General features: G+C 47.0%; 1 protein-coding gene across 1 annotated transcript; it reads left to right on the forward strand.

The window, feature by feature from the left end:
• Positions 1-476: 476 nt before the first annotated feature.
• TEX33 (testis expressed 33) lies at positions 477-23,447 on the forward strand. The gene is made up of 5 exons (XM_044228005.1): positions 477-498; positions 4,680-5,122; positions 7,177-7,321; positions 23,039-23,149; positions 23,350-23,447. Exons 1-5 carry the CDS (start codon positions 477-479, stop codon positions 23,445-23,447), a joined length of 819 nt encoding a protein of 272 aa, XP_044083940.1.
• Positions 23,448-23,953: the final 506 nt, after the last annotated feature.

A 23,953-nucleotide genomic window follows, 5' to 3' on the forward strand; every position in this document is an offset into this window, starting at 1 on the left:
CAGCTCTTAGAATGGACACAGTCCTCCTTCCAGGGAGGCTAACAGCCACCAGGACAAGGGGCTTGGGGCAAGGCCTCCCACAGCCAGATGCCTGCTGGGGGATCCCAGGGAAGCATTGGGTGGTGCAGAGCAGGGACAAGGTGGAAGGAAGAGGGTGCAAAGGCCAAGAGGAGCTCAGGGCCCCCAGGCTGTTCGAGAAAGTTCTTTGAGGCACTGGCATTGAAAGCGACCTGGGCTTTTCCAAGAGTGCAGAGTCTGCAGGGGTCCAGAAGGCAGGCCAGGGAGGATGGGGCATGGCGGCAGGGGGGCTTACTGAGTACCAGAGAGGACTGGAAACAGCTTGGAGGGCCCTCTGGTCAGGGGCTGGACAGATGGTCACAAGCCTCCCTGTAGACTGTGTGTCATCTGAGATGACCAAATGTGTTTCTTTGTCTACAGGGCTAAGCTTGGAATTACCTATCCCAGAGCAAGAGTCAATGGAGCTGGGCCACCGAGCAGGTAGGACAGGCTGACCAGGGACCAGAGCTTCTGGAAGGGTGCCATGTGGGCAGCAGGGAACAGGCACTTCTCCTCCTCCCTCAGTCTCGCCTGGGCCTCTAGACCCACTGCAGGGCCCTGACTTCCTCTTCATTCTATTTGAAGACAGAAATCAAGGGAGGGGAATATTGCTGCCCACCCCCCACCCCATCCAGCTGGGGACTGTGGCCCCAGTGCTGTGTCCCTCTGTGGGACTCAGAGGGGAAGTGTGCACTCAGAGGGCAGGGGTGAGGGAGAACCCGGCGGGGGCCGGAGCTGGCTTCCGGGGGTGGGGGGTAGAAGGTGCATGTCGGTCCTGAGTGAGCCCGGCCCATCCAGGGAGTGGTGTGGCCCAAGGAGGGATGAAGGGAGTGTTCTGGGCACAGGGAACAGTGTGGGCAAAAGACTGAAAGTGAGAAGTCTGGTGCTTTGGTGCAGCCTAGGGAATATGGCCAGAAGGCAGGAGAGGCAGCTGGGCCTGATCCCCGAGGTGGGGATTCTGCTTTCAATGCAGGGGTGACTGGGTCAGGTCAGCTCTGACAGAGACCCCACAGTGAGTGGCTATCCAGTGAGACTAGGGGGAAATGGCTGCTGGAAGCTGTCTCCAACAACCCAAGGACCCAGGCTTGTTAAACCCTTGGATCCCAGCCTCTCCCAAGGAGGTTCGGATGCAGGCGCCAGGAGGGGCACACGGACCTGCACATGTAATGGGTGGGGGATTTGGCGGGGGGGATTTGGCGGGGGGGATTCTGATTAAGGGCCAAGCCGGGAAAACTGACCACGGACCATTTGAACCTCACACTAGCAAGTGAAGCTAGAGTCGCTTTGCCCTTTTTCCTGCAGAAGGGATGGGGCAGAGCTGCAGTGAGGCTCCTGGACCACCAGGCCACACTCATTCATTCAACAAACCCTGAGCTCCAAGAGGACAGGGGTTGGCCCTTTGATTCCCTTTCATGTCCCCCGTGCTGGGCACAGCACCGGACGTAGGTGCTCCCTCAGTGCGTGAATTGGGTCAGTATCAGCCTTCGAAGCCAGGACCTGGCCAGTGAAACACTCATCACCCCGCAGGGTGGGCAGGGGGAGCAGGGAATTCTGCTATAACGTGCTCATGGATGAGGCAGTCGGGAGCATGGCCTGGGGAAAACCCGGAGCGCTCCTGCTGGAGTCCTGAGCCTCACATCCTGTTACACCCGGGGGAACCCCTTACTGTGCTGGGCTGCAAGGCCTCCAGAAGCAGGTGGAGGGACCATGGCGGAGCTGGCGGATGCTGAGTGTGTCAAGCGTGTTTCATGCCTGCCCCCTCTCTACCCTCCCCATCCTGGAAGCCTCGGGTGTGCCCAGAGGCTCCTGTTTGCTTGGCTGCCTGCTTGCTGGGGCAGCACCAGGACTGGAAGGACGGGAGGCTTTTTGGTCAGCTGAACAGGATTTTCCCTCTGCCTTTTGTGTCGATGACAAAGGAGGAAGAATGGAAGGGCATCTGATTTCCCTGGTGGGGGAGAGTGAGGAGGGAAGGAAAGGAGGAGGCAGGCAGGCTTGGATATCAGCTTTCTCTGTCTCCAGCGCCCCTGGGAAGGGTTTTCTGCAGATCCCCACCACCACTTGGTGACGGCAGTGCAGGGTCTGGTGAGAGGGAACTAAAACCTCCAAAGGCCAGCAAGACCTGCTGCTTTCCAGCAGACTATTCTGAAAAGGCAGCCTGGGGCAATCAGAATGCTCAGCAGCTGCCCGTTTGAAAGGGAAGTCGGGTCCAGGTCTGTGTCTGCTGCAACAGGTCAATCCCCAAGGCCCAGTGGGACTTTTGTTTTTTTGTTTGTTTTTAAGATTTTATTTATTTATTTGCAAAAGAGAAAGAGAGAATGAGAGCACAAGCCAGGGGAAGGGCAGAGAAGCAGCCTCCCCGCTGAGCAGGGAGCCCGACAGGGACTCCATCCCAGGACCCCGGGATTATGACCCGAGCCGAAGGCAGATGCCCAACCGAATGAGCCGCCAGGGCACCTCAGTGGGACGCTTTTTAACAGCAAGTTACAAAGCAATCCATAGAATCCAATCTCATCTAGAAACAAAAGCAAAGCAAAACCACAAACCCTTCCAAGAGGCCTGGAGGAACCATCGAGAACATTTTGGAGGGCAGCTCACCAAACGTGTTTAGAGCTGTTGCCTGGGTTTGAAGATAGAGAAGCAGGGGGTGAGGCCAAGGCTGTGTGGGGGGTGGGAGTAGGGGATGGGGGCAGAGGAAGGGCTCCTCTTCTGTATTCCGCACAGAAAATACCAGAAAGAATAACCAAGGAAAAATTTATACACTGCCCCCCCCCCCTGCCCTGGGTATGATCACAAGTATCGTGTTACGTAAATTGAGTCTCCCGAGGCTGGTTGTCAGATACATTGTTACTTATGGGATTTAGTCACCACAGAGAGAAAACCTGTCGGGTTAGACAAAGGGTCACCCACTGTCAGATGCCGCCTGATGTCAGAGGTGTGATCATGAAAAGAAATGGCGTCTTACCCTGTCGAGGCCGTGTTCCTCTGGGTCCGCCCCCCGCAATGGCCACCCCCCCGCTCCCCAGCTGGCAGACGGATTCCACCTGCAGCTCCAACGCACAGGACTGTTTGGTGGGCGCTGAGGGGGATCCAGGATCCACTCACCCATGGACCCGTCTCAGTGAGACTGCCACCCGCCACCTCCCCTCCTGGAAGGGACATGAGGAGGTCTGTAGCCCACAGGGACGGAGAAAGGGAAAGCCCAGGATTGTGAGAGGGGCGTGGAGTCCTCGGCCAGGCCAGCGTGGGGTGGAGTCAGGGAGGACTTCCTGACAAGATGGCATTAGAAGGAGCTGAAGAGGGTAGGATTTTGGCTCATGGAGAAGGAAGGGTGTGCCCTCAGGTAGCAGAACCAGCCTGGGCAGACATGGGAGGTGGCCACACGGGTGGGGAGAAGGGAACAGCCAGTTTGTTGGGAGCCAGGGTTGGGTGAAGAGAGGGAGGAGGTCGGCAGGTTGGGAGCAAGGGCCCTCTGGGGCTGGGAGTCGGGGCCAGAAGGGGAGACCTGTGGAGGTGTGAGAGCGGGAAAGTGGCTGGGGCGACACCACCTGAATAGTGACAGAAGCAGAGGGAAGTGGGGGCTGGGCGGCAGCTCTGAAGGCAGAGAAAGACCTGGCCATCCTGCTCCATGACTTGGCCAAAAGCCAAGATGCCCGTCTGCCAGCTCCCATGGCTGTGGTTTCCTTCAGTGGGTGGCTGGGGCGTTCAAAGTAGGGAAGGGAATGAATCAGTGGAGCTAGGTCCACTAAGGCTCAGAGACATCAAGGTCACACAGCTAGACCTCAAGGTTGCCACTCCTATTGTCTAAAACAATGTGGGATGATCCCGTCTGCTGCGGGCTTGGCAGACTGAACTATCTTGTTCCTCTGTCTCTCCTGATTTCTCACCTGTGCTTCTGGATCCTGTGACTTCTCTCTGTCCCCGTCTCTCTGATGCAGACTGGCTGGGTCCGAGGACCCAGAGGGGTTCCTCCAGGACCAGCCAAGAGGGTCTTTGGCTTTGCACAGTATAGAAGTCAAGTGCAAGCCAAGAGGAAGTGAGAGCAGAGTTTACTGAAGACAGAAAGAGAGTGCGCAGATATGGAGTGTCTGGAAGACTCAGAAAGGAGAGTGAGTCCTGTCTCTGCACAGGGCTTGGGGTTTGTACTGAGGACGGTGGTCCAGTGCCTGTCTCAGGCATCCAGGAACAAAGATGCATGTTTAGGTTTCCCCCTAAGTCATTTACACCTGGAGCCAGGGGTCTTGGTGAGTCGGTGGTCTTGAAAAATGCTCACATCACTCCTTACATACTATCTATTGTGTTGGAAGACTCCAAAAAAAAAAAAAAATCATTAAATCCTTGACCTTTACGAGGGCGACATGCACTGTCTGTTCTGTAAGGCCAATCTGCGTGTGGGGCAGGGGAGTGGGGGGAGGGATGGGGGTCCAGGTTCTAGCAAGAGTAGAGGCAGCAAAAGGAGCAGAGAAAGCAGTTTCTCGTGGGGTCCCTTCTTTCCCTCACCTTCTTTTGCTGCTCTGGGGCTCTGGGGCTATCTCTTTCTCCTCCCCACCCCCATCACTGTCTCCCTTCCCACCCCGCATTGTGCACTTGTCTGTCTGCCTCCCTCCCTCTCTGCCCCTGTTCAGGTACAACCACTTTGCCCAGGGCCCATCTGAAGAGCAAGGAAGACCAGCAGGACACGGAACCCTGGAGAGCTGCCCCCAGCCCTTTGGATACCTCCAAGTTCAAGTACCAGGCCCCAGTCTCCCCACAGCAGACCCTGCACCGGGAAGGCAGCCCCCTAAGGCAGGTCCACCCGGAGGAGGTCCGGACTCCACCCCCATCGGTCATCAGCAGCAACCGCCTATCCTCGGGGATGGACCCACAGCGTGGGTCCCCAAGGAGGGGAGGCTATAGACCCTCCTCGAGGGAGAGCAGGGCTTCCTTCCGAGAGGGGGCTCAGCCGAACCAGGGGCTGAAGGAAGGCCCCAACACAGGAGCCCAGGGCCCGAGAAGCAGCATCATTCCTGACAACATTCGTCACAAGTTTGGGAGCAACGTGGTGGATGACCTTGTCTCAGAGGAGCAGGTATCTGTGCTGGCACAGGGGCTGGGAGCAGAAGGAAGGTTATACATTGAGACTTACAGGGACTCCTCCCCGCCCCTGCCAAGGAGCCTGCTCTTGAGCACAGAGCTCTACCATAGTATCATTAGAGAGGAGCATTGACTATGCCCTTGCTAGGTGCCAGGCAGAGCAAGTCTTCACAGAAAATGATTCGTTTGATCTTCCCCATGAGGAAGGTATTATTAACACCGTCCTGTGGATGAGGAGCCCAAGACTTAGAGGGGTTCAGTGAATTAAACACATCCAGTTCTATGGGATAAGGATCCAAGCTGGGCCAACATATTCTGGGTGCCTGGCCCTTACTGACTTTCCAGTTATAAGTCTGCTGTTGGACTAGATGCTTTTTACTTGAGCAAGTCTCCTAAAGGAGATGCTGCTGAATGGGGATCAGAAGACTTGGGTTTGAATCCTGGCTCTGCCCCCTGGATGCTGGACGACTTTGGGTAATTCACTTCCCCTCTCTGGGATCTTGTCTCTCTCTATGTATATGAGGCCTTTGGACTAGATCAGGCTGACAAATTGATGGCATGCATATCCCAGCTTCCCAAGACTGTGTGCAGGGCAGACATCACTAGTCGATGCTAGCATCTTTCCCCCCACCAGATGCGTGATTCCACAGAGTTACTACTGATCACCTGAAAGTTGAGATAGAAATTCCTATTTCTGGTCGAATGCTAGGAGGTCTTCCTGCTCTGGCATTTTGAGACATTCTGTCAAATCATCGTCTCAACCCACAGTGACTATGTTTTACACTAGGCCAGGTCCGAGATAGAGCTTCTTTTTGAACATACGGTACAACAGAGGTTCAGAGAGGGGACGTGATCAGCTTGGGGTCACCCCGAGCAAGTGGAATTTCCAGGATCACAAAGGCTGTGGGGAGGGTCCCCCTCGACTTTGTCATCTTAAGGTGTGGTGACCACACCCGCCTGCTAATTTGGGAGGCCACCATCCTGAATGTCCTGTCCTACTTGGAAGATCTTATCCAAGTTTGAGCCTGCCTCTGTGGTCACAATCTCCCCCTGCCGTCTCAGCTTTGGCAGCTGTAATTTCTCTCTCTGGCCTGTGCTGTCCTGGGCTTGAATCGAGAGATCTGTTTTTTCTTTATTTTATTTTATTTTTAAAAATTTTATTTATTGATTTGACAGAGACAGACACAGCGAGAGAGAAACACAAGCAGGGGGAGTGGGAGAGGGAGAAGCAGGCTTCCTGCTGAGCAGAGAGCCCGATGCAGGGCTCCATCCCAGGACCTGGGGATCATGACCTGAGTCGAAGGCAGATGCTTAATGAATGAGCCACCCAGGTGCCCCGATATTTGTTTTTTCTATCTAGCTTTGACACATCACAGGTGTCCCTGAGCCAGTGACTCTCAGAGCAGGAAGCTACTTCAAAGACCATCCAGTTCTGCCCTCATCCCCATTTTACAAGTAGGGAAACTGAGGCCCAGAGAGGCCCAGAGACTTGCCCAACGTTAGCCGTTGCGTTATCGTAGAGCTGGGACTTGAACCCTGGTTTCCTGGCTCCTAGGCCTGGGCTCAGTCACTCTGAGCCTCCCAGGTCCCTCGTTGGTACAGGAAGGAGTAGGCCCCAGTGAAATCTCAGGAGCCCAGAGATGACTTGGGGGGTGACTCTGTTCTAGAGGCAAGCGGGGCTCTGCGGTTCACCAGCTATGGCCACACGTGCATCCTGCCCCAAGGCCCAGCTTCCTCATTTATAAAATGGGAGGGATAATATTACCTTATGAAGACCTCTTCTGATAGGTATACAGTAGGCGCTCAAAGCAGGGAGGAGGTTCTATGATGGTTATCCTCCTCAGCGCCCGTGTGGGAGATGGGGTGGTGTGAGGGGTGGAGGGTCTTCAGCTCTCCCAGCTCCCCAGCCCTGGGCCTGGCTCAAGGCTGCAGGTAGGGGTGGGGTAGGGGGTGGTGAGGGTGAGTGAGAGGGAGGAGGAGTTGGAGGGGAGATAGGGGGCTGATCCTGTTTCTCTATCCCTTGTCTCTTCTCCCTGGTTGGCTGTGCAGGCTCGAAGGGCCATCAGTGAGGTCTTTGAGGGCCAGCAGAGGGCAAACTCATGGCCCAGCAGGACCCAGAGTCCCGTGGAAATGACCTCCATCTTCTCAGACTACTATGACCTGGGCTACAACATGCGATCAAACCTGTTTCAAGGTCAGGCCAAAGGGGGAGAGTGGGTGCTGTCAGCACCTGCGGTCCCCAAACCACACGTTCCTAGACCCCTATGGGGTCTGAGACCCAGGACACATTCCTGGTGACAGGGAACACTCATTGTGTGGCCACCAAGGGCACTCTCTGGGCCCTGTGCCTTGTGCCGGGAATGTCCAGGCGCTGGGCAAATCCGTTCCCACTGTGCAGATGATCGATCCCAGCTGGCAGATGGCTCCTCACTCCCCAGGCACCTCTGGTGTCCTAGTCGGCCTGAGGGAGGCCCCGGGCACCCCTGACCTGGGCGCCTCTGGTCCCAGTCACGGTATCAGTCTTCCTAGGTTCAAAGTTCAGCTCTCCTGCTTCCTGGGTGTGGCCTCGGGCAGGATCCTTCACCTCTCAGGGCCTCAGTCACCTTCCTGGCACCATGGGGACAGTAACTGTGGCCCTCGCTGGGTCATTGACAGGACTCTGAAATGCCACTTGAGGGCACTTGGCTTGGGGTTTGAAACAAGCAGCCAGCAGGCCATTGTTTCACCTTCCCGGAGCCGTGCTGGCACGGCCTGGGGAGAAGGGAGGGTTGGAGCTTCAGACGTCAGTGTACAGTGTTTCCTGAGGGTCAGCCGTCATCCTGTTTCTTCGGGGCTATTAGCTCCATTTCACGGGCTCATTGGAAACAGTTTGCTCAAGACCTCTAGGTACCAGGAAGTTTATTAGAGCTCAAATCCGGTTTTCTCCTGCCTCCGAAGCCCCAGAGTTTTTCCTCGGCTTCGGGTCACCTCCCCAGCAATGACCCTGTTCCCGAAGTGGTTTACTGGCTGGCTCAGTTGGAGGTCCACAGCCGGCTCCCAGGGACTTCTCTCGGCCCCCACGTTCAAGTCTCTCCTCATTGCCAAACATGACTTTCTTCTGGTCCCCTTCTTTCTTCCTTCCATCCCACTAGGCCCTCTCCCATAACCCCAGGGCCTGGCAGACCTCCTCACCGGGCTCAGATCCCTGTCACCCAAGGAACCAGACAGCCACGGGAAGCCTTTCTGGCTTTTTCTTTGAGCCTGGAGAAGGGGAGGTGCTGGAAAGGGAGAGAGAGGACAGCTCAGATTGTCTTTTGTTCCGGACCTCAGGGTTCCTGCCTTCCACTGGCCTCTGTAATAATTATCACCCGAGGGTGCGCACAACCTTGTACGGTAACATCTACCCAAACATAAAAGAATTATCTAAAAATCATCTGTGCACATTTTGCCAGTCTGAGAGAGATAACCTTGGCAGCTGGGCACGGGGTGGTGCTGGAACCAGCGCAAACCGGCCTGCACCCACCTGCTTAGAAGAACCCATTGTTAAATTGGCCCTGATGGATGGGCGTGGCATTGGCCACAGTAGCACTGATACCGGAGACATTGACAAGCACCGTGAATTCGGGCTGCATTCGGCCTTAGCGTCGCTGGGCTTCACCCTGGCCTCCCTCTTGTTTCTACTCACCCCCTCAGCCTTGCCCTTGCTGATCCAGGCTGTGACTGAGCCAGAGAGGAAATCAGACCGGAGATGGGCTCAGTGGGGGAGGTGGCAGAGAGTCTCCTTCCTTGGCGGGGTGGGGAAGCCAGGGGAGCCTCTCAAGTGGGAGAAGGGCACTGTTGGTGAAAAGACCCATTCTAGTAGCCGTAGGGTAAAGCTGTGGGGGGACTGGGGTAGAAATGGGGAGAACAGTGAGGAGTGGACTGCAAAAATGCCGGTGGGAGAGATGATGGTGGCTTGTCTAGGCAGCAGGGAGGGACCCTGCACAACTCTGGAGGCCTCATCGGGCAATATGGCGGCCCAGGGAAGTAATGGCGCAGTAGGATTCTGGGTATTTGTGTAAGCTGGAGGACAGAATACGCTAGTAAATGGGTTTGGGGTGTATGAGAGAGGAATTAAGGTCGATTTCAAGGTTTTTGACCTGAAAGACGGGGAGGATGGAGTTGCTCTTTCCACTGCGAGAAGGTTCCAGGGAGAGTGGGTTGAAGAAATCCGATCCCACACTGAGTCATGAAGAACATCTTTTATAAAGTCTTCTTGAAGTATTTAGTTTTGCTTTTCACATTTAAGCCTTTAATCCACCCGGAGTCAATTTCTGTTGTCAGTGAGAAGCAGGGATTCCTGTAAAATTCCTCCTTTATGTGGATTACCGATGATCTCAGAAGCTTTTTTACTGGGCAGTTTCAGCCCTTCCCCTAGGGACCCACAGTGGGATCACTGGTGTTCACCCAGTTCCCACGTGCGCAGAGGTCAGTTTCCAGGCTCTCCTTTCTGCCCATTGGCCCGACTATTATGCTTTTAGTGCATAATAGTAGGAGAGGTGGTCTGGTATCTGGTACCTGGTTGGACAGATATCCACCCACCTGTCCACTACCACCACTGGCGAATGTTTGACTGTTTGAGGTCTCTGACTCTTCCATACAGATTTTATTTTTATTTTTTCTTTATTAGAGAGAGAGAGAGACAGAAAGAGGCAGACTTCCTGCTGGATGCTGGGCTGGGTCCAAGGACCCAGAGATCATGATCTGAGAAGAAGGCTGACACTTACCTGACTGAGCCACCCAGGCGCCCCTTTTCCATGGAGATTTTAGAACTGCTTGTCAATATCTACCAAACAAAACAAAAACCCTGTAGAGATTTTAATTGGAAGTCTACAGCTCAAATGAGGGGCAATGATCGGTTTTATGATAAGGAATTTTCCAATCCACAAATATGATGGGTAGACCCATTAATTTAAATCTTCCTTCAGTATCTGTAAATTACATTTTGTCATTTTTTTTTCTTATAAGGACTATGCAGTTTTTCTTTGTTTAGTTTCTTTCTTTAATTTTTTGTCTAAATTTTAGTGAACATACAGTGAAATATTGGTGTCAGGAGTAGAATTCAGTGTATCGTCACTGACATACCCCAGCCAGTACAACAGCTCATCACAACAAGTACCCTCGTTAATACCCATCACCCATCTGACTCATCCCCCACGCCCTCCCTCCACCAATCTTTAGTTTACTCTCTATCGTTGAGAGTCTCTTATTGTTTGTTTCCCCTCTCCTTCCCCCTGCTCCCCATGTGTTCATCTGTCTTGTTTCTTAAATTCCATACATGAATGAAATTACATGGTATCCATACATGGTTTCCATACATGGAAATTACATGAAATTACATGGTCTTTCTCTGACTGACTTATTTTGCTTAGCATCATACCCTCTAGCTCCATCCACATCACTGCAAATGGCAGGATTTCATTCTTTTTGGGTGGCTGAGTAATATTCCTTTATATATACACCACATCTTCCTGATCCATTCATCAGTCAATGGACGTTTGGGCTCCCCCCATAATCTGGCTCTTGATAGATTATGCTGCTATAAACATCAAGGTGCATGTACCCCTTCAAATCTGTATTTTTTGCATTCTTTGGGTAAATACCTGGTAGTGCATTTGTTAGGTTGTAGGTTAGTTCTATTACTAGTTTTTTGAGGAACCTCCATACTGTTTTCCAGAGTGGCTGCACCAGTTTGCATTCCCACCAACAGTGTAAGAGGGCTCCCCTGCCTACACATCCCTGCCAACACTTGGTATCTCTTGTATTGTTAATTTTAGCCACTCTGACATAGTAAGGTGATATCCCATCGTGGTTTTGACTTGGATTTCCCTGATGCTGACCGATGTTGAGCATCTTTTCATGTATCTATTAACCATCTGATGTCTTCTTTAGGAAAGTGTCTATTCATGTCTTCTGCCCATTTCTTAACTGGGTTATTTGGTTTTGGGGTGTTGAGTTTGATAAGTTATTTATAGATTTAGGATACTAACCCTTTACTGGACATTTCGTTTGGGAATATTTTCTCCCATTCTGTAGGCTGGCTTATAGTCTTGCTGATTATTTCCTCTATTGTGCAAAAACTTTTTATCTTGATGGAAGTCCCAATAGTTCATTTTTGCTTTTGTTTCCATTGCCTCTGGTGATGTCGGTAAGAGGTTGCTACAGCTGAGGTCAAAGAGGTTGTTGCCTGAATTTTCCTCTAGGATTTTGATGGTTTTCAGTCTCACATTTAGGTCTTTCGTCCACTTAGAATTAATTTTTGTGTATAGTGTAAGTGAGTGGTCCAGTATCATTCTTCTGCACGTTGCTGTCCAGGTTTCCCAACACCATCTGTTGAAGAGACTATCTTTTTTCCACTGGACATTCTTTCCTGCTTTCTTGAAGGTTAGTTGGCCATACCGTTTGGGGACCATTTCTGGGTTCTTTATTCTGTTCCATTGGTTCACGTGTTCGATTTTGTGCCAGTACCACACTGTCTTGATGACTACAGCTTTGTAATAGAGGTCCAGAATCGTGATATTTCCAGTTTTATTTTTCTTTTTCAGAATTGTTTTAGCTATTCAAGGTCTTTTTTCATTCCATGTAAATTTTAAGATTGTTTGGTCTAGCTCTGTGAAAAAAAATGTTGGTGGTATTTTGATGGGGATTTCATTAAATATGTAGATTGCTTTGGGTAGAATACATGTTTTAACAATGTTCTTCCAATCCATGAGCATGGAATGCTTTTCCATTTCTTTTCTTTGTGCCCTCTTCAATTTCATAAGTGTTTTGTAGTTTTCAGAGTACAGATCTTTTACCTCTTTAGTTAGGTTTATTCCTAGGTATCTTATTGTTTTTGGTGCAATTGCAAATGGGATCAATTCCTTGATTTCTTTTTCTGCTGCTTCATTACTGGTATATAGAAATGCAACAGATGTCAGTACATTGATTTTATATGCTGTGACTTTGCCGAATTCTTGAACTAACTCTAGCAATTTTTTGGGGGACTCCTTTGACTTTTCTAGAGTATCATGTTGTCTACAAATAGTGAAAATTTGACTTCTTCCTTGCTGATTTGGATGTCTTCTACTTCTTTTTGTTGTCTGATTGCTGAAGCTAAGACTTCCAGTACTAGGTTAAATGGTAATGGTGGGAATGGATATCCTGTCTTGTTCCTGACTACAGGGGAAAGGCTCTCAGTTTTTTCCCATTGAGAATAATATAAACTTTGGGTCTTTTGTATATGGCCTTTATGATGTTGAGGTATGTTCCATCTATGCCTACTTTGTTGAGTTGTCGAGGGTGTTTTTAAAAAAATATTTATTTATTTGACAGACAGAGATCACAAGTAGGCAGAGAGGCAGACTGGGGGTGGTGGGAAGCAGACTCCCTGCTGAGCAGAGAGCCGGATGTGGGGCTTGATCCCAGGACCCTAAGATCATGACCTGAGCTGAGGCAGAGGCTTAACCCATTGAGACACCCAGGTTCCCCGAGTAGTTGAGGGTTTTTATCAAGAATGCATGCTGTATTTTGTCAAATGCTTTTTCTGCACCTATTGACAGGATCGTATGTTTCTTATCCTTTTTATCTTATTAATGTGGTGTATCTCATTGATTGATTTGTGAATATTGAACCAACCCTGTAGCTCAGGAATAAATCCCACTTGATCATCATGAATAATTATTTTAACGTCCTTTGAATTCGATTTGCTAGAATTTTACTGAGAGTTTTGCAGCCATGTTCATCAAAGATATTAGGCTGTAATTCTATTTTTAGTGGAGTCTGTCTAGTTTTGGAATCAAGATAATGCCGGCTTTGTAGAAGAGTTTGGAAGTTTTCCTTCCATTTCTATTTTTTGGAACAGTTTGAGAAGAAGAACTCTTCTTTAAATGTCTGGCAGAATTCCCCTAGGAAGCTATCTGGCCCAGGACTTTTGCTTGTTGGGAGATTTTTCATTACTGATTCAATTTCTTTGCTGGTATAGGTTTGTTCAAATTTTCTGCTTCTTGTTTCAGTTTTGGTAGTTTGGAAGTTTCTAAGAATTCATCCATTTTTTCCAGATTACCCAGTTTGTTGACATATAATTTCTCGTAGTATTCTCTTATAATTGTTCGTATTTCTGAGGCATCAGTTGTGATCTTTCCTCTTTCATTCATAATTTTGTATTTGGGTACTTTTTATTTTTTATTTTTTATGAGTCTGGCTAGGGGTTTATCAATTTTATTAAGTCTTTCAAAGAACCAGCTTCTAGTTTCATTGATCAGTTCTACTGTTTTGTTGTTTCTATACCCTTTATTTCTGCTCTAATCCCTCTTCTATTGATTTTAGGTTTTATTTGCTGCTCCTTTTCTAGTTCCCTTAGGTGTAAGGTTGTGTATTTGAGAAACTTTTCTTTCTCCTTCCTCTTCTTCCTCCTCCTCTTCTTCTTCTTCTTTTCTTTTTTTTTTTGAGACATTTCTTTCTTCTTGAGGAACGCCTCTATTACAATATACTACCCTCTTAGGACTTCCTTTGCTGCATCTCAAAGGTTTCAGACTGTCATGTTTTCATTTTCATGTGCTTCCATGTATTTTCTTTTTATTCTTTTCTTTCGTAGTTAACACATTCATTCTTTAGTAGGATATTTTTTAACCTCCATGTATTTTAATTTTTTCTTGTGGTTGACTTCAAGTTTCATAGCATTGTCTGAAAATATGCATAGTATGAACTCAATCTTTTTGTAGTTGTTGAGGGCAGATTTGTGACCCAGTATGAGATCTATTCTGGAGAATGTTCCATGTGCACTCAAAAAGAATGTGTGCTCTGCTGTTTTAGGATGAAATGTTCTGAATATATCTTTTAAGTCCATCTGGTCCAGTGTGTCATACCTTGTTAATTTCCTTGTTGATTTTCTGCTTAGATGATCTGTCCACTGTTGTAAGTGGGGCTTAAAGTCCCCTACTATTATTGCATGATTATCAATGAGTTTCTTTATGTTTATTATTAATTGATTTATATATTTGGATGCTCCCAAGTTTGGGACATAAATATTTACAATTGTTACATCATCTTGATGGATAGACCCATTAACTATGATGTAATGCCCATTTTTTCTCTTATTACAGTCTTTGTTTTAAAATATAGTTTGTGGGGACCTGGATGGCTCAGTTGGTTAAGTGTCTGACTCTTTGTTTCAGTGCAAGTCATGATCTCAGGGTCGTGAGATCAACCCCTGCATCAGACTACACACTCACTGTGGAGTCTGCTTAAGATTCTCTCCCTTCCTCCCACATATACTTGCTTTCTCTCTCTAAAATAAATTTAAAAAATAAAATCTAGTTTGTCTGATATAAGTGTGGCTACTCTGGCTTTCTTTTGATGTCCATTAGCATGATGGATGGTTCTCTAGAGAAGTGAAGATTCACTTTCAATCTGCAGGTGTCTCTTTAGGTCCTAAATGAGTCCCTTGTAGGCAGCATATACATGGATCTTGTTTTTTTGACCCATTCTAATACTCTGTGTCTTTTGATTGGAGCATTTAGTCCATTTACATTCAGAGCAACTATTGAAAGATATGAATTTAGTGCCATTGTGTTACCTGTTGGGTTGGTGTTTTTGGTGATGTTCCCTGGTCCTTTCTCGTCTTTGTTGCTTTTGGTCTTTTTTTCTCCATTCAAAGAGTCCCCCTTAAAATTTCTTAAAATTTCAGGGTGGCTTAATGGTCACGAACTCCTTTAGTTTTTATTTGTTTGAAAAGCTCTTTTTCTCTCCTTCTATTCCGAACGACAGCCTTGCTGGATAAAGAATTCTTGGCTGCATATCTTTCCCATTCAGCACTTTGAATATATCCTACCACTGTCTTCTGACCTGAGAAGTTTCTGTGGACAGATCTGTTGTGAACTTGATCTGTCTTTCCTTGTAGGTTAATAATTTTTTTTTCCCTAGCTGCTTTCAGGATTCCTCCCTTGTATGTGTATTTTGTGAATTTGATTATGACATGCTTTGGCAGTGGTCAACTTTTGTTGAATTTAATGGGAGTTCTCTGTGCTTCTTGGATTTTAATATCTGTGTCCATCCCTTGATTAGGAAAGTTTTCAACTCTAATTTGTTAGAATAAACCTTCTGCCCCTTTTTCTCTCTCTCCATCTTCGGCAACTCTTATGATATAAATGTTATTACGTTTTAATAAGTCACTGAGTTCCCTAAGTCTGACTTCGTGGTCCATTACCTTTCTTTTCCTCTTCTTTTCAGCTTCATTATTTTCCATAATTTCATCTTCTATATCACTGACTCATTTGTCTGACCCATTCATCTGCTTCATCCATCCTCGTTTTTATGGTATCCATAAAATGCATCTCAGTTATAGCATTTTTAATTTCAGCCTGACTGTATTTTAGTTCCTTTATCTCTGCAGTAGGGATTCTCCAGTGTCTTCTACAATTTTTTCAAGCCTGACTAATATCCTTATAATCACTGTTTTAAATTCTGGTTCAGGCATCTTACTTATATCTGCATTAAATCCCTGGCCATGAGTACTACATCCTATTCTTTTTTCAAGGGAGTTAATTTCTCCATCTTGTCATTTTGTCCAGAAAAGAAAAGGAGAAAAAACAAACAAACAAACAACAAAACAAAAAAGCAAAAAAACCCCTAGATCCTAGGTGTTTTGGTCTGCTTGTTAAAAGAATCTAGATCCCAAAGAAATAAAATAAAATCACTAACAATTTTTAAAAATAATAAAATTTAAAAAGGAATTGAAAAAATAAGGAAGCAAATGAAAAAATAGTAATAAAAAATAAAGAATAAAAATTAAAAGGCAGCTAGATCCTCTTTCCCCTAGAGCTGAAGCTTTGCAGCCGCCTATCAGCAGTTGACTTGGTGCCAACAGAGTTGTTTGTGCTTGTCGTCTGGGGGAGGGGCCCGCGGACTCTCAGGCTGGTTTCGGAGGAAGTGCGACACCGGAGCCCAGGGCTCAATGTAAACGGTTCCAGTTTTCACCAGGTGGCGCTGTTTGGCTCCCTGAAGGCTTCGAGCCCTCAAGGTGGGATGGGATGAATATGTCCCCCAGCTCAGTAGTCCCCGACCTGAAACTATGCACCCCCGTCCTTCACGGAGCCCTCACCGAAGAGCGATCAATCACTCTTGGCTCCCCAGTTTCCATCAGAACTCTGTGTTCATCCTGCTTCTGTCTGAGCTGTTTCATGTCAGGCAAGAGATGGGTTTCAGAAGGGACTCCTGCAGAGCAGACCCTCAATGGTCCTCAGGGGGCCGGTCCTCATGGGCCTTTGCCATTTGCTGACCCATCCGAGGAAAGCCGTTGCAGGACTGCACAGCGCTGCAACTTTATGGCAACGTGGAGCAGAAGGGCAGAGCCTAGACTGCTGCTCCCTGGCTTCCTGCTCCTGTGCCTGGGATCATTACAGCGCTTAGGCAAGGCTCATTCTTCCTGTGACCCCAGGGATCCCCAGACCACTCTGTCACTGCTGGGACTCTGCCCCACATCACCGCCTGAGCCCCTTTAAGCCAGGCACGTCCCCCACGGTAGCGGACTTCTCAAAGTTCTGATTTTGACCTCTGAGGCTTACACTACTGATAATACTTTGTGGTTGCCTCGTTGGGGGATCGGGGGACCGGCTCCTAGCCCACGGCAGTCTTCAGCTTGTCTCCTCCCAGTCAACTCTCCTCCTCCCAAAGCGCGGTCGCTTTTCTACTTGTAGACTTGCAGTTTCAGTTCTCAGACTTCGGAATGACTTCTCCGGTGCTCGGAATGATTGGGGGACCATCGAGCTGTGTTGGGGGAGGAGCTAAGCTTAGGGTCCCCCTACTCTCCAGTGGTCTTAAACTCCTGTGTTAGTTTTTTGTGGTTTTTGTTTGTTTGTTTTGTTTTTTGTTTTGCTTTTGCTGCTTCTTACAAATGGTGTATTTTTTTTTTAAGATTTTATTTATTTATTTGACAGAGAGAGATCACAGTAGACAGAGAGGCAGGCAGAGAGAGAGAGGGAAGCAGGCTCCCCGCCGAGCAGAGAGCCCGACGCGGGGCTCGATCCCAGGACCCCGAGATCACGACCCGAGCCGAAGGCAGCGACTTAACCCACTGAGCCACCCAGGTGCCCCCAAATGGTGTATTTTTAAAAATGACATTTTAATGATTTTTTTCCTTTGATCTGTTGATGTGGTAAATTTATATTAGCCAATTTTCTAATAAAACCAAATTTATCAACCTGAATTTAAACAAGTGTAGATGCATTCTCTTTTTAAATTGTGAAAACTGTTGGGGTGCCTGGGTAGTGCAATCCCTTGAGCCTTTGGCTCTTGGTTTCAGCTCAGGTCATCAGCTCAGGGTCATGAGATCAAGCCCCATGTGAGGCTCCACGCTCAGTGCAGAGTCTGCTTGAGATTTTCTCTCCCTCTCCTTCTTCTCCTCCTAGTCGTGCTCATTCTCTCTCTAAAATAAATAAAAATCTTTAAAAAATTGTGAGAACTATCATCCATGTAGAAGAGTATGTATAATCTATGTGTGCAGTTTATTTTTTTTTAAGATTTACTTATTTTGAGAGCGTGCATGCACAAGTGGAGGGAGGGGCAGAAGGAGAGCGAGGGAGAGAATCTCAAGCAGACTCCCCACTGAGCTTGGAGCCCCAAGTGGGATTCGATCTCATGACCTGAGCCAAAGTCAAGAGTTGGATGCTCAACCGACCGAGCCACCCAGGCGCCCCAACTACGTGTGCTATTTACAGCATAATAGTAATAGCTCCCTCTCCTGCCACCTGCTAGGTTCAGGTCAGATTTCATAGCCCCTTGAGCACAGTCCCTTGGGCACTTCTCCTGCTGCAGTACCTGCCTTTTGCTAACAGTTCCTCTGCTTGTCTTTATAGTGGGAGCCCCTACATATGAACCCCTAAGCAATGTTAAATAGACCAATCTGGGTGGACCTCACAGAGAAGGTGACATTTGAGTGAAGACCTATAGGAGAGGGAGCAGGTCAGCCAATGGATTGTTGGGGAAGGGTGGTCAGGCAGAGGGACCATGACCATGCTGGGTACACTGGCTCTTCCTGGGAGCCATTGTAGAATTTTATGCGTTTCAAAGGATCCATCTGGCTGTTATATTGTGAGGTTGGACAGAAGAACACAGTAGGCATGATTAGTAGCAGGGAGATCAGTTGAAGGTAGGATTTTCATGTAAATGGCTCCAGGCTGGTCCTCTCTCCACCAGTCCACACCTGGGCTTTGGAACACCTTTTTACTTTGTAGAAGGAGGGCTGACCTGTGCATTCTCTCTGCCCTGCCATCTTGGGCCAGTGCCTTTTGCTCCACGTCTTGGCACCCACCCAAAATCTTGGGCTCTACATCAAGCTCCTAGGTAACCCTACTGTGGAGCCTCTAATTAGATTTAACATAAGAGGTGGGTCTCATCTTGGCTTTAGTGGTGGGAAGCAATGACTCAGCCAAAGAAGTCCTCTCATAAATATTCTAGCCAGTTTCCCAAATCAGAACATCTCATACCTCAATGCTGGTGAATCCTTCATCAGATTTTTAGAAGCCTACTTGGAATTTCCATGGAGAAATCTAGAGGAGTGGGCTTCACAGCTTGCTTTCTGAGCTCTGTTATGCTTGGGCTTTCACTCCAAGTTCCTTTTCTTTTCTTTTTTCTTTCCTTATTCAAATTCTAGTTAGTTAACATATAGTATAGTATTAGTTTCAAGGGTAAAATTTAGTGATTCATCAGTTGTGTAGAATACCAAGCGCTCATCACATCATGTGCCCTCCTGAATGCTCATCACTCGGTTACCCCATCACCATCCCCCTTCCTTCCAGCAACCCTCAGTTTGTTTCCTAGAGTTAGGCATCGCTTATGGTTTGTCTTCCTCTCAATTTTCATCTTACTTTATTTTTACTTCCCTTCCCCTGTATTCATCCGTTTTGTTCTTACATTCCACATATGAATGAAATCATATAGTATTTGTTTTTCTCTGACTTCTTTCACTTAGCCTACTACCCTCCAAGTCCATCCACGTCATTGCAAATGGCAACATTTCATCCTTTTTGATGGCTGAGTAATACTCCCTTGGATAAACACCTTTTTAAAAAAGATTTAATTTAATTTATTTATTTGACAGAGATCACAAGTAGGCTGAGAGGCAGGCAGAGAAAGAGGAAGGCAGAGAGAGAGGAAGGGAAGCAGGCTCCCTGCTGAGCAGAGAGCCCAATGCGGGGCTCAATCCCAGGACCCCGGGATCACGACCTGAGCCGAAGGCAGAGGCTTAACCCACCAAGCCACCCAGGCGCCCCTAAAGATTTTATTTTTAAGTAATCTCTACACCCAACATGGGGCTTGAACTCACAACCCAGAGATCAAGAGTCGTACATTCTACTGACTGAGCCAGCCATGTGCTCCCTCAGTCTAAATTTCTTTCCTTCTTCCTTCCTTCCTTCCTTTCTTTCTTTCTTTCTTTCTTTCTTTCTTTCTTTCTTTCTTTCTTTTTAAGATTTTATTTGAGAGAGAGAGCAAGCACAAGCAGGGGGAGGGACAGAGGAAGAAGCAGACTCCCTGCCAAGTAGGGAGCCTAACACAGGGCATGATCCCAGGACCCTGGCATCAGGACCTGAGCCGAAGGCAAATGTTTAACCAACTGAGCTACGCAGGTGCCCCTCAAATTTCTAACTCAACACTCTGTCATCTAAGTATTTAAAGCCATAAATGCCAAACAATGGAAATTGCTCTAAAATGGTGGATTTCTAGCTGTATGGTGTTTACATTAGTGAAAGTGGCTTGTCATGGCTTCTCTCCTTTGAAATTGCTAGAGACTTGCTTTATAGCCCAGCAGACAATTTTTGTAGATATTCAATATGTATTTGAAAATAATCTCTTGCATTTGGAGTTCCGTGTTTGTCCAATAGAGCAGGCTTGTTAAGTATTCCTATGCACTGAGGTTATGGACATTGGGGAGAGTATGTGTTATGGTGAGTGCTGTGAAGTGTGTAAACCTGGTGATTCACAGACATGTACCCCTGGGGCTAATAATATAATTAAAAAAAAAAGTATTCCCATGCACCTCTTCTAAGGCCTTGTTAATTTTCTTTGCTTGATCTATTAATACTAAAGATGTATCTTTAGATCTTTCCCGATGACAGCAGCTTTGTCAATTTCTCCTTGTAGCTCTGGCAATTTTGCTTTATCTATTTTAAGCCATTTACATTTAATAATAAGATTATTCTAATGTAGCAAGTTCAGAACTATTACATCACCTGAATGAATTATGGTAGTTTTTATTTATCTCATATTTTTATCTCGCAATGCCTTTGCCTTACAGTCTATTTGCCTGATATCAATAAAATGTGACCAGAGTGCTTTTGGTCAGTATGGGCTTGGCACATCTTTTTCTATGCTTCCATGTTTATCCTTTCTCTGTGTCCTTTTGTTTTAAGTATGCTTTACATACTGTATATTTAGAAAATATCTTCTGTAGCCTGATCGTGTGCTTTTCATCAATGGGGATTAGTCTATTTATATTTACACTAATCCCCCAATACATTTGGAATTACTTCTATGACTTTATTTTGTGTTTTCTGTTGGTGCTGCTTTTTTTTCTCCTTCCTTGTTTTGCATTTGAGTGAAGTTTTTCTCTTTCTTTTTTTTTTTTCCAATTTGTGTCTTTAATCTCTCTAATTTTTAGTGGTTACCTTTGACACTTTTACACGCATAGCTAATACATTCTAAAGTTGAACAAGATATTTAGGCTTTCCTGAATAATGTGAGGACACTAACAAGCTTCAGCTTTATTCTCTCTGCCACCATTTCAGCTTACATGTTATTATTTTACAGAATTTTAATTCTACAGCAGCAAAGTAATTTAAGCTGTGGATTCTGGGTACACAGGGTTGGCTTTGGGCCCTCAATCTTTCACTTACCAGCTGTGTGACTTTAGACAAGTAACTCAACCTTTCTGTGTTTCCATTACTTCAAATAGTAAGAGGGGGATAATAATCATACTTCTTAGGGTTGTTGAGAAGTTCCCATGAGCAAGTTCTATCAGGCTCTGAGAATGTGCTTGGTGCACAGTAGATCTTCAAAGATGGTTAGAGATCATCGTCATTATTTTGCCCCATAAATTATAACCCATGTGTATTATGTATAATTTCTGTATATAGATATGTATTGATGTAAATATACATCAAGGTATGGCCACTTTAAAGATTTCATTGTTTCTGGTATTTTAAGTTTTACTTGGATGTACCTAGCTAAAGAATTCTTTTTACATATGCTGATTGGGAAGCTGATTCTTGAATCTGAGAATTCATATATTACACCAATTCTGGAAAAATTCCCACTGTGTTTATCGTTTCAAATGCCGCCTCTCTGGTTTCTCCCGTCTCACCTTCAGAAGTCCACTTACACACGTATCAGAACTTCATCTTAGCGTTTTCATATTTTCTGCATTTTTTTCCCTCCTCTGTACTGCATTTTGGTTAATCTCTTCTTTTTTTTTCTTAAGCAGGCTCCATGCCTAGTGTGGAGCCCAGTGAAGGCCTTGAACTCATGACCCTGAGATCAAGACCTGAGCTGAGATCAAGAACTGGATGTTTAATCAGCCACCCAGGTGTCCCCCCCCAACCCCCAGCTAGTTACTTTAGCTACATCTTCCATTTGACCACCTTTTTCTTAGTTGCACCTAATCTGCTATTTTCCTTGTCCCCTAAATTTGCTTTTAAACATTCTGATGCCAATTTTCAAACTTAAAAGAAGAGAGAATAATTTAATGGCCATTATGTTGCATTTGTAACCCAGCTTCAGCAATGACCAGTCTCATTGTATCTTTTCTCCCATCCACCCATCTGCCCACCCCTCATTATTTCAAAGTAAATCCCAGACCTCTTATCATCCATTGAACTTATTTTCCAATTATTATAGGTTTTGTTTCAGAAATCCCATTTGCTTTTACTAATTTGTTCTTTCTGGGTAATTTCTTCCTCTTCTTCTTTTTTAAGATTTTATTTATTTATTTGACAGAGATCACAAGTAGGCAGAGAGGCAGGCAGAGGGAGAGAGGGAGAAGCAGGCTCCATGTTGAGCAGAGAGCCCGATGCAGGGCTCGATCGCAGGACCCTGAGACCATGACCTGAGCCAAAGGCAGAGGCTTAACCCACTGAACCACCCAGGCGCCCCTGGGTAACTTCTTAGTCTTTATTGATACTTTTATTCTCTCTTTCGTGACTTCAAACACTAAATACACTTATATTCCGTAACTGATCATTTGAATCCTTACTGTTTTTTGGGATTTGGTTCTCTGATATTTCTGCTGACTCTTGACCTTGATAACTTATTTCTTTGTGTTTGTATTTTAACTGTACACATAGAAATGCATTTTCTTTTTTGAATTTAAATTTTTGTTAACATACAATGCAATATAGAAATAAATTTTCTTTTTTTAGAAAAGATTTTATTTATTTAATTGAGAGAGAGAGACAGAGATAGCGAGAGAGCATGAGCAGGCAGGTTTTCCACTGAGCAGGGAACCCAACGCGGAGCTTGATCCCAGGACCCTGAGATCACGACCTGAGTTGAAGGCAGACTCTTAACTGACTGAGCCACCCAGGTGTCCCTAGAAATAAATTTTCTGAAAATAAAACATATTATTTGTTCTGGGCCAGATGCTCCAGCAAATTTCCAGTCACGTAATCGTCCAATCTTACAAGAAAATTTTATTCCTTTGAATAGATGAAGAGACCAAAGCTCTGAGAGGTTAAATACTTGCCTGAGGCCACACTGTTTACAAATGCCAGAGCTGGTGTTTGAACCCAGGCCTGCCTCCCCACAGCCCTGCCCTCCCACAAGCCACCATCCCTCGGGGAAACTGACATCCAGGTATAAATCCTTGAGTGTCTGACCTCCGTTGACTTGGGGCTTCTGGGGATTTCTTTATGGGGTTCCACAGGGGCCCCCGAGGAGACGAAGAGCCTCATGAAGGCCTCCTACACCCCCGAGGTGATTGAGAAATCAGTGAGGGACATAGAACACTGGCATGGCAGGAAGACGGACGATCTAGGTACGTGGGGGTGCTGGGCTGTGGGAGGTGGGTGCTCCCCTACCCAGGCTGAATGTGTTGGCCCCAAGGTGCAGAGAGAAACCAGAGCAGCGGGTAGAGCTCTGGGCCGGGCCTGGGAGAGACGTGGGTCACCGCTGGGAACCAGACACTCCAGAAGTCCTCTGGGTGATCTGGGATGGCTCCTTTCCTGCTCTCTGCAGGACGGTGGCACCAGAAAAACGCGATGAATATGAACTTACAGAAAGCACTGGATGAGAAATTTGGAGAAAAGAGCAAAAGCAGGAGCTCGAAGTCCTAAATACGACTGGGAAGAGTCGTCCTCCGCTCAGAGAGAGCGCCAATAATAAAAACACACATCTGAATGTTCTCCTCCTCTTGTTGCCTCCCTTCCTGTTGGGGTGGGGGTGGATGTGTGGTGCTGGAAAGACCAGCTGGGGGAGGAGAGAAGCCCCAAGAGCCCAAACCCTCCCCAGATCTTCCTCCTAGACCTACACCCCTTCCCTCACAATCCCAGGACAGGATGTGGGAGCTGAGCGCTGCTTGGCTTCCCCATCACGTCCTGTGGGAGGGGTCTCACGGTGGAGCTTACCTTGCATGACCTCCCTAGCTGAACCCCAATTACTTCCAGACAGAATTCCTCCCCACCACCCCCCCGGAGCCCGTGGACTTCAGAGGAATCAGGCACCCCCGCCCCCATACAAGAGTGGGTTTGATTGGTCTCGGGGCAATTCTCATCTCTCTCCCAGTGCACACAAACTGATTGGTTCAGAAATGGGCGTGTGACTCACTTTGGGCCAATGACTT

The sequence above is a fragment of the Neovison vison genome, chromosome 12, assembly GCF_020171115.1.
Source record: "Neovison vison isolate M4711 chromosome 12, ASM_NN_V1, whole genome shotgun sequence".
In the NCBI taxonomy this organism is placed as follows: domain Eukaryota; kingdom Metazoa; phylum Chordata; class Mammalia; order Carnivora; family Mustelidae; genus Neogale; species Neogale vison.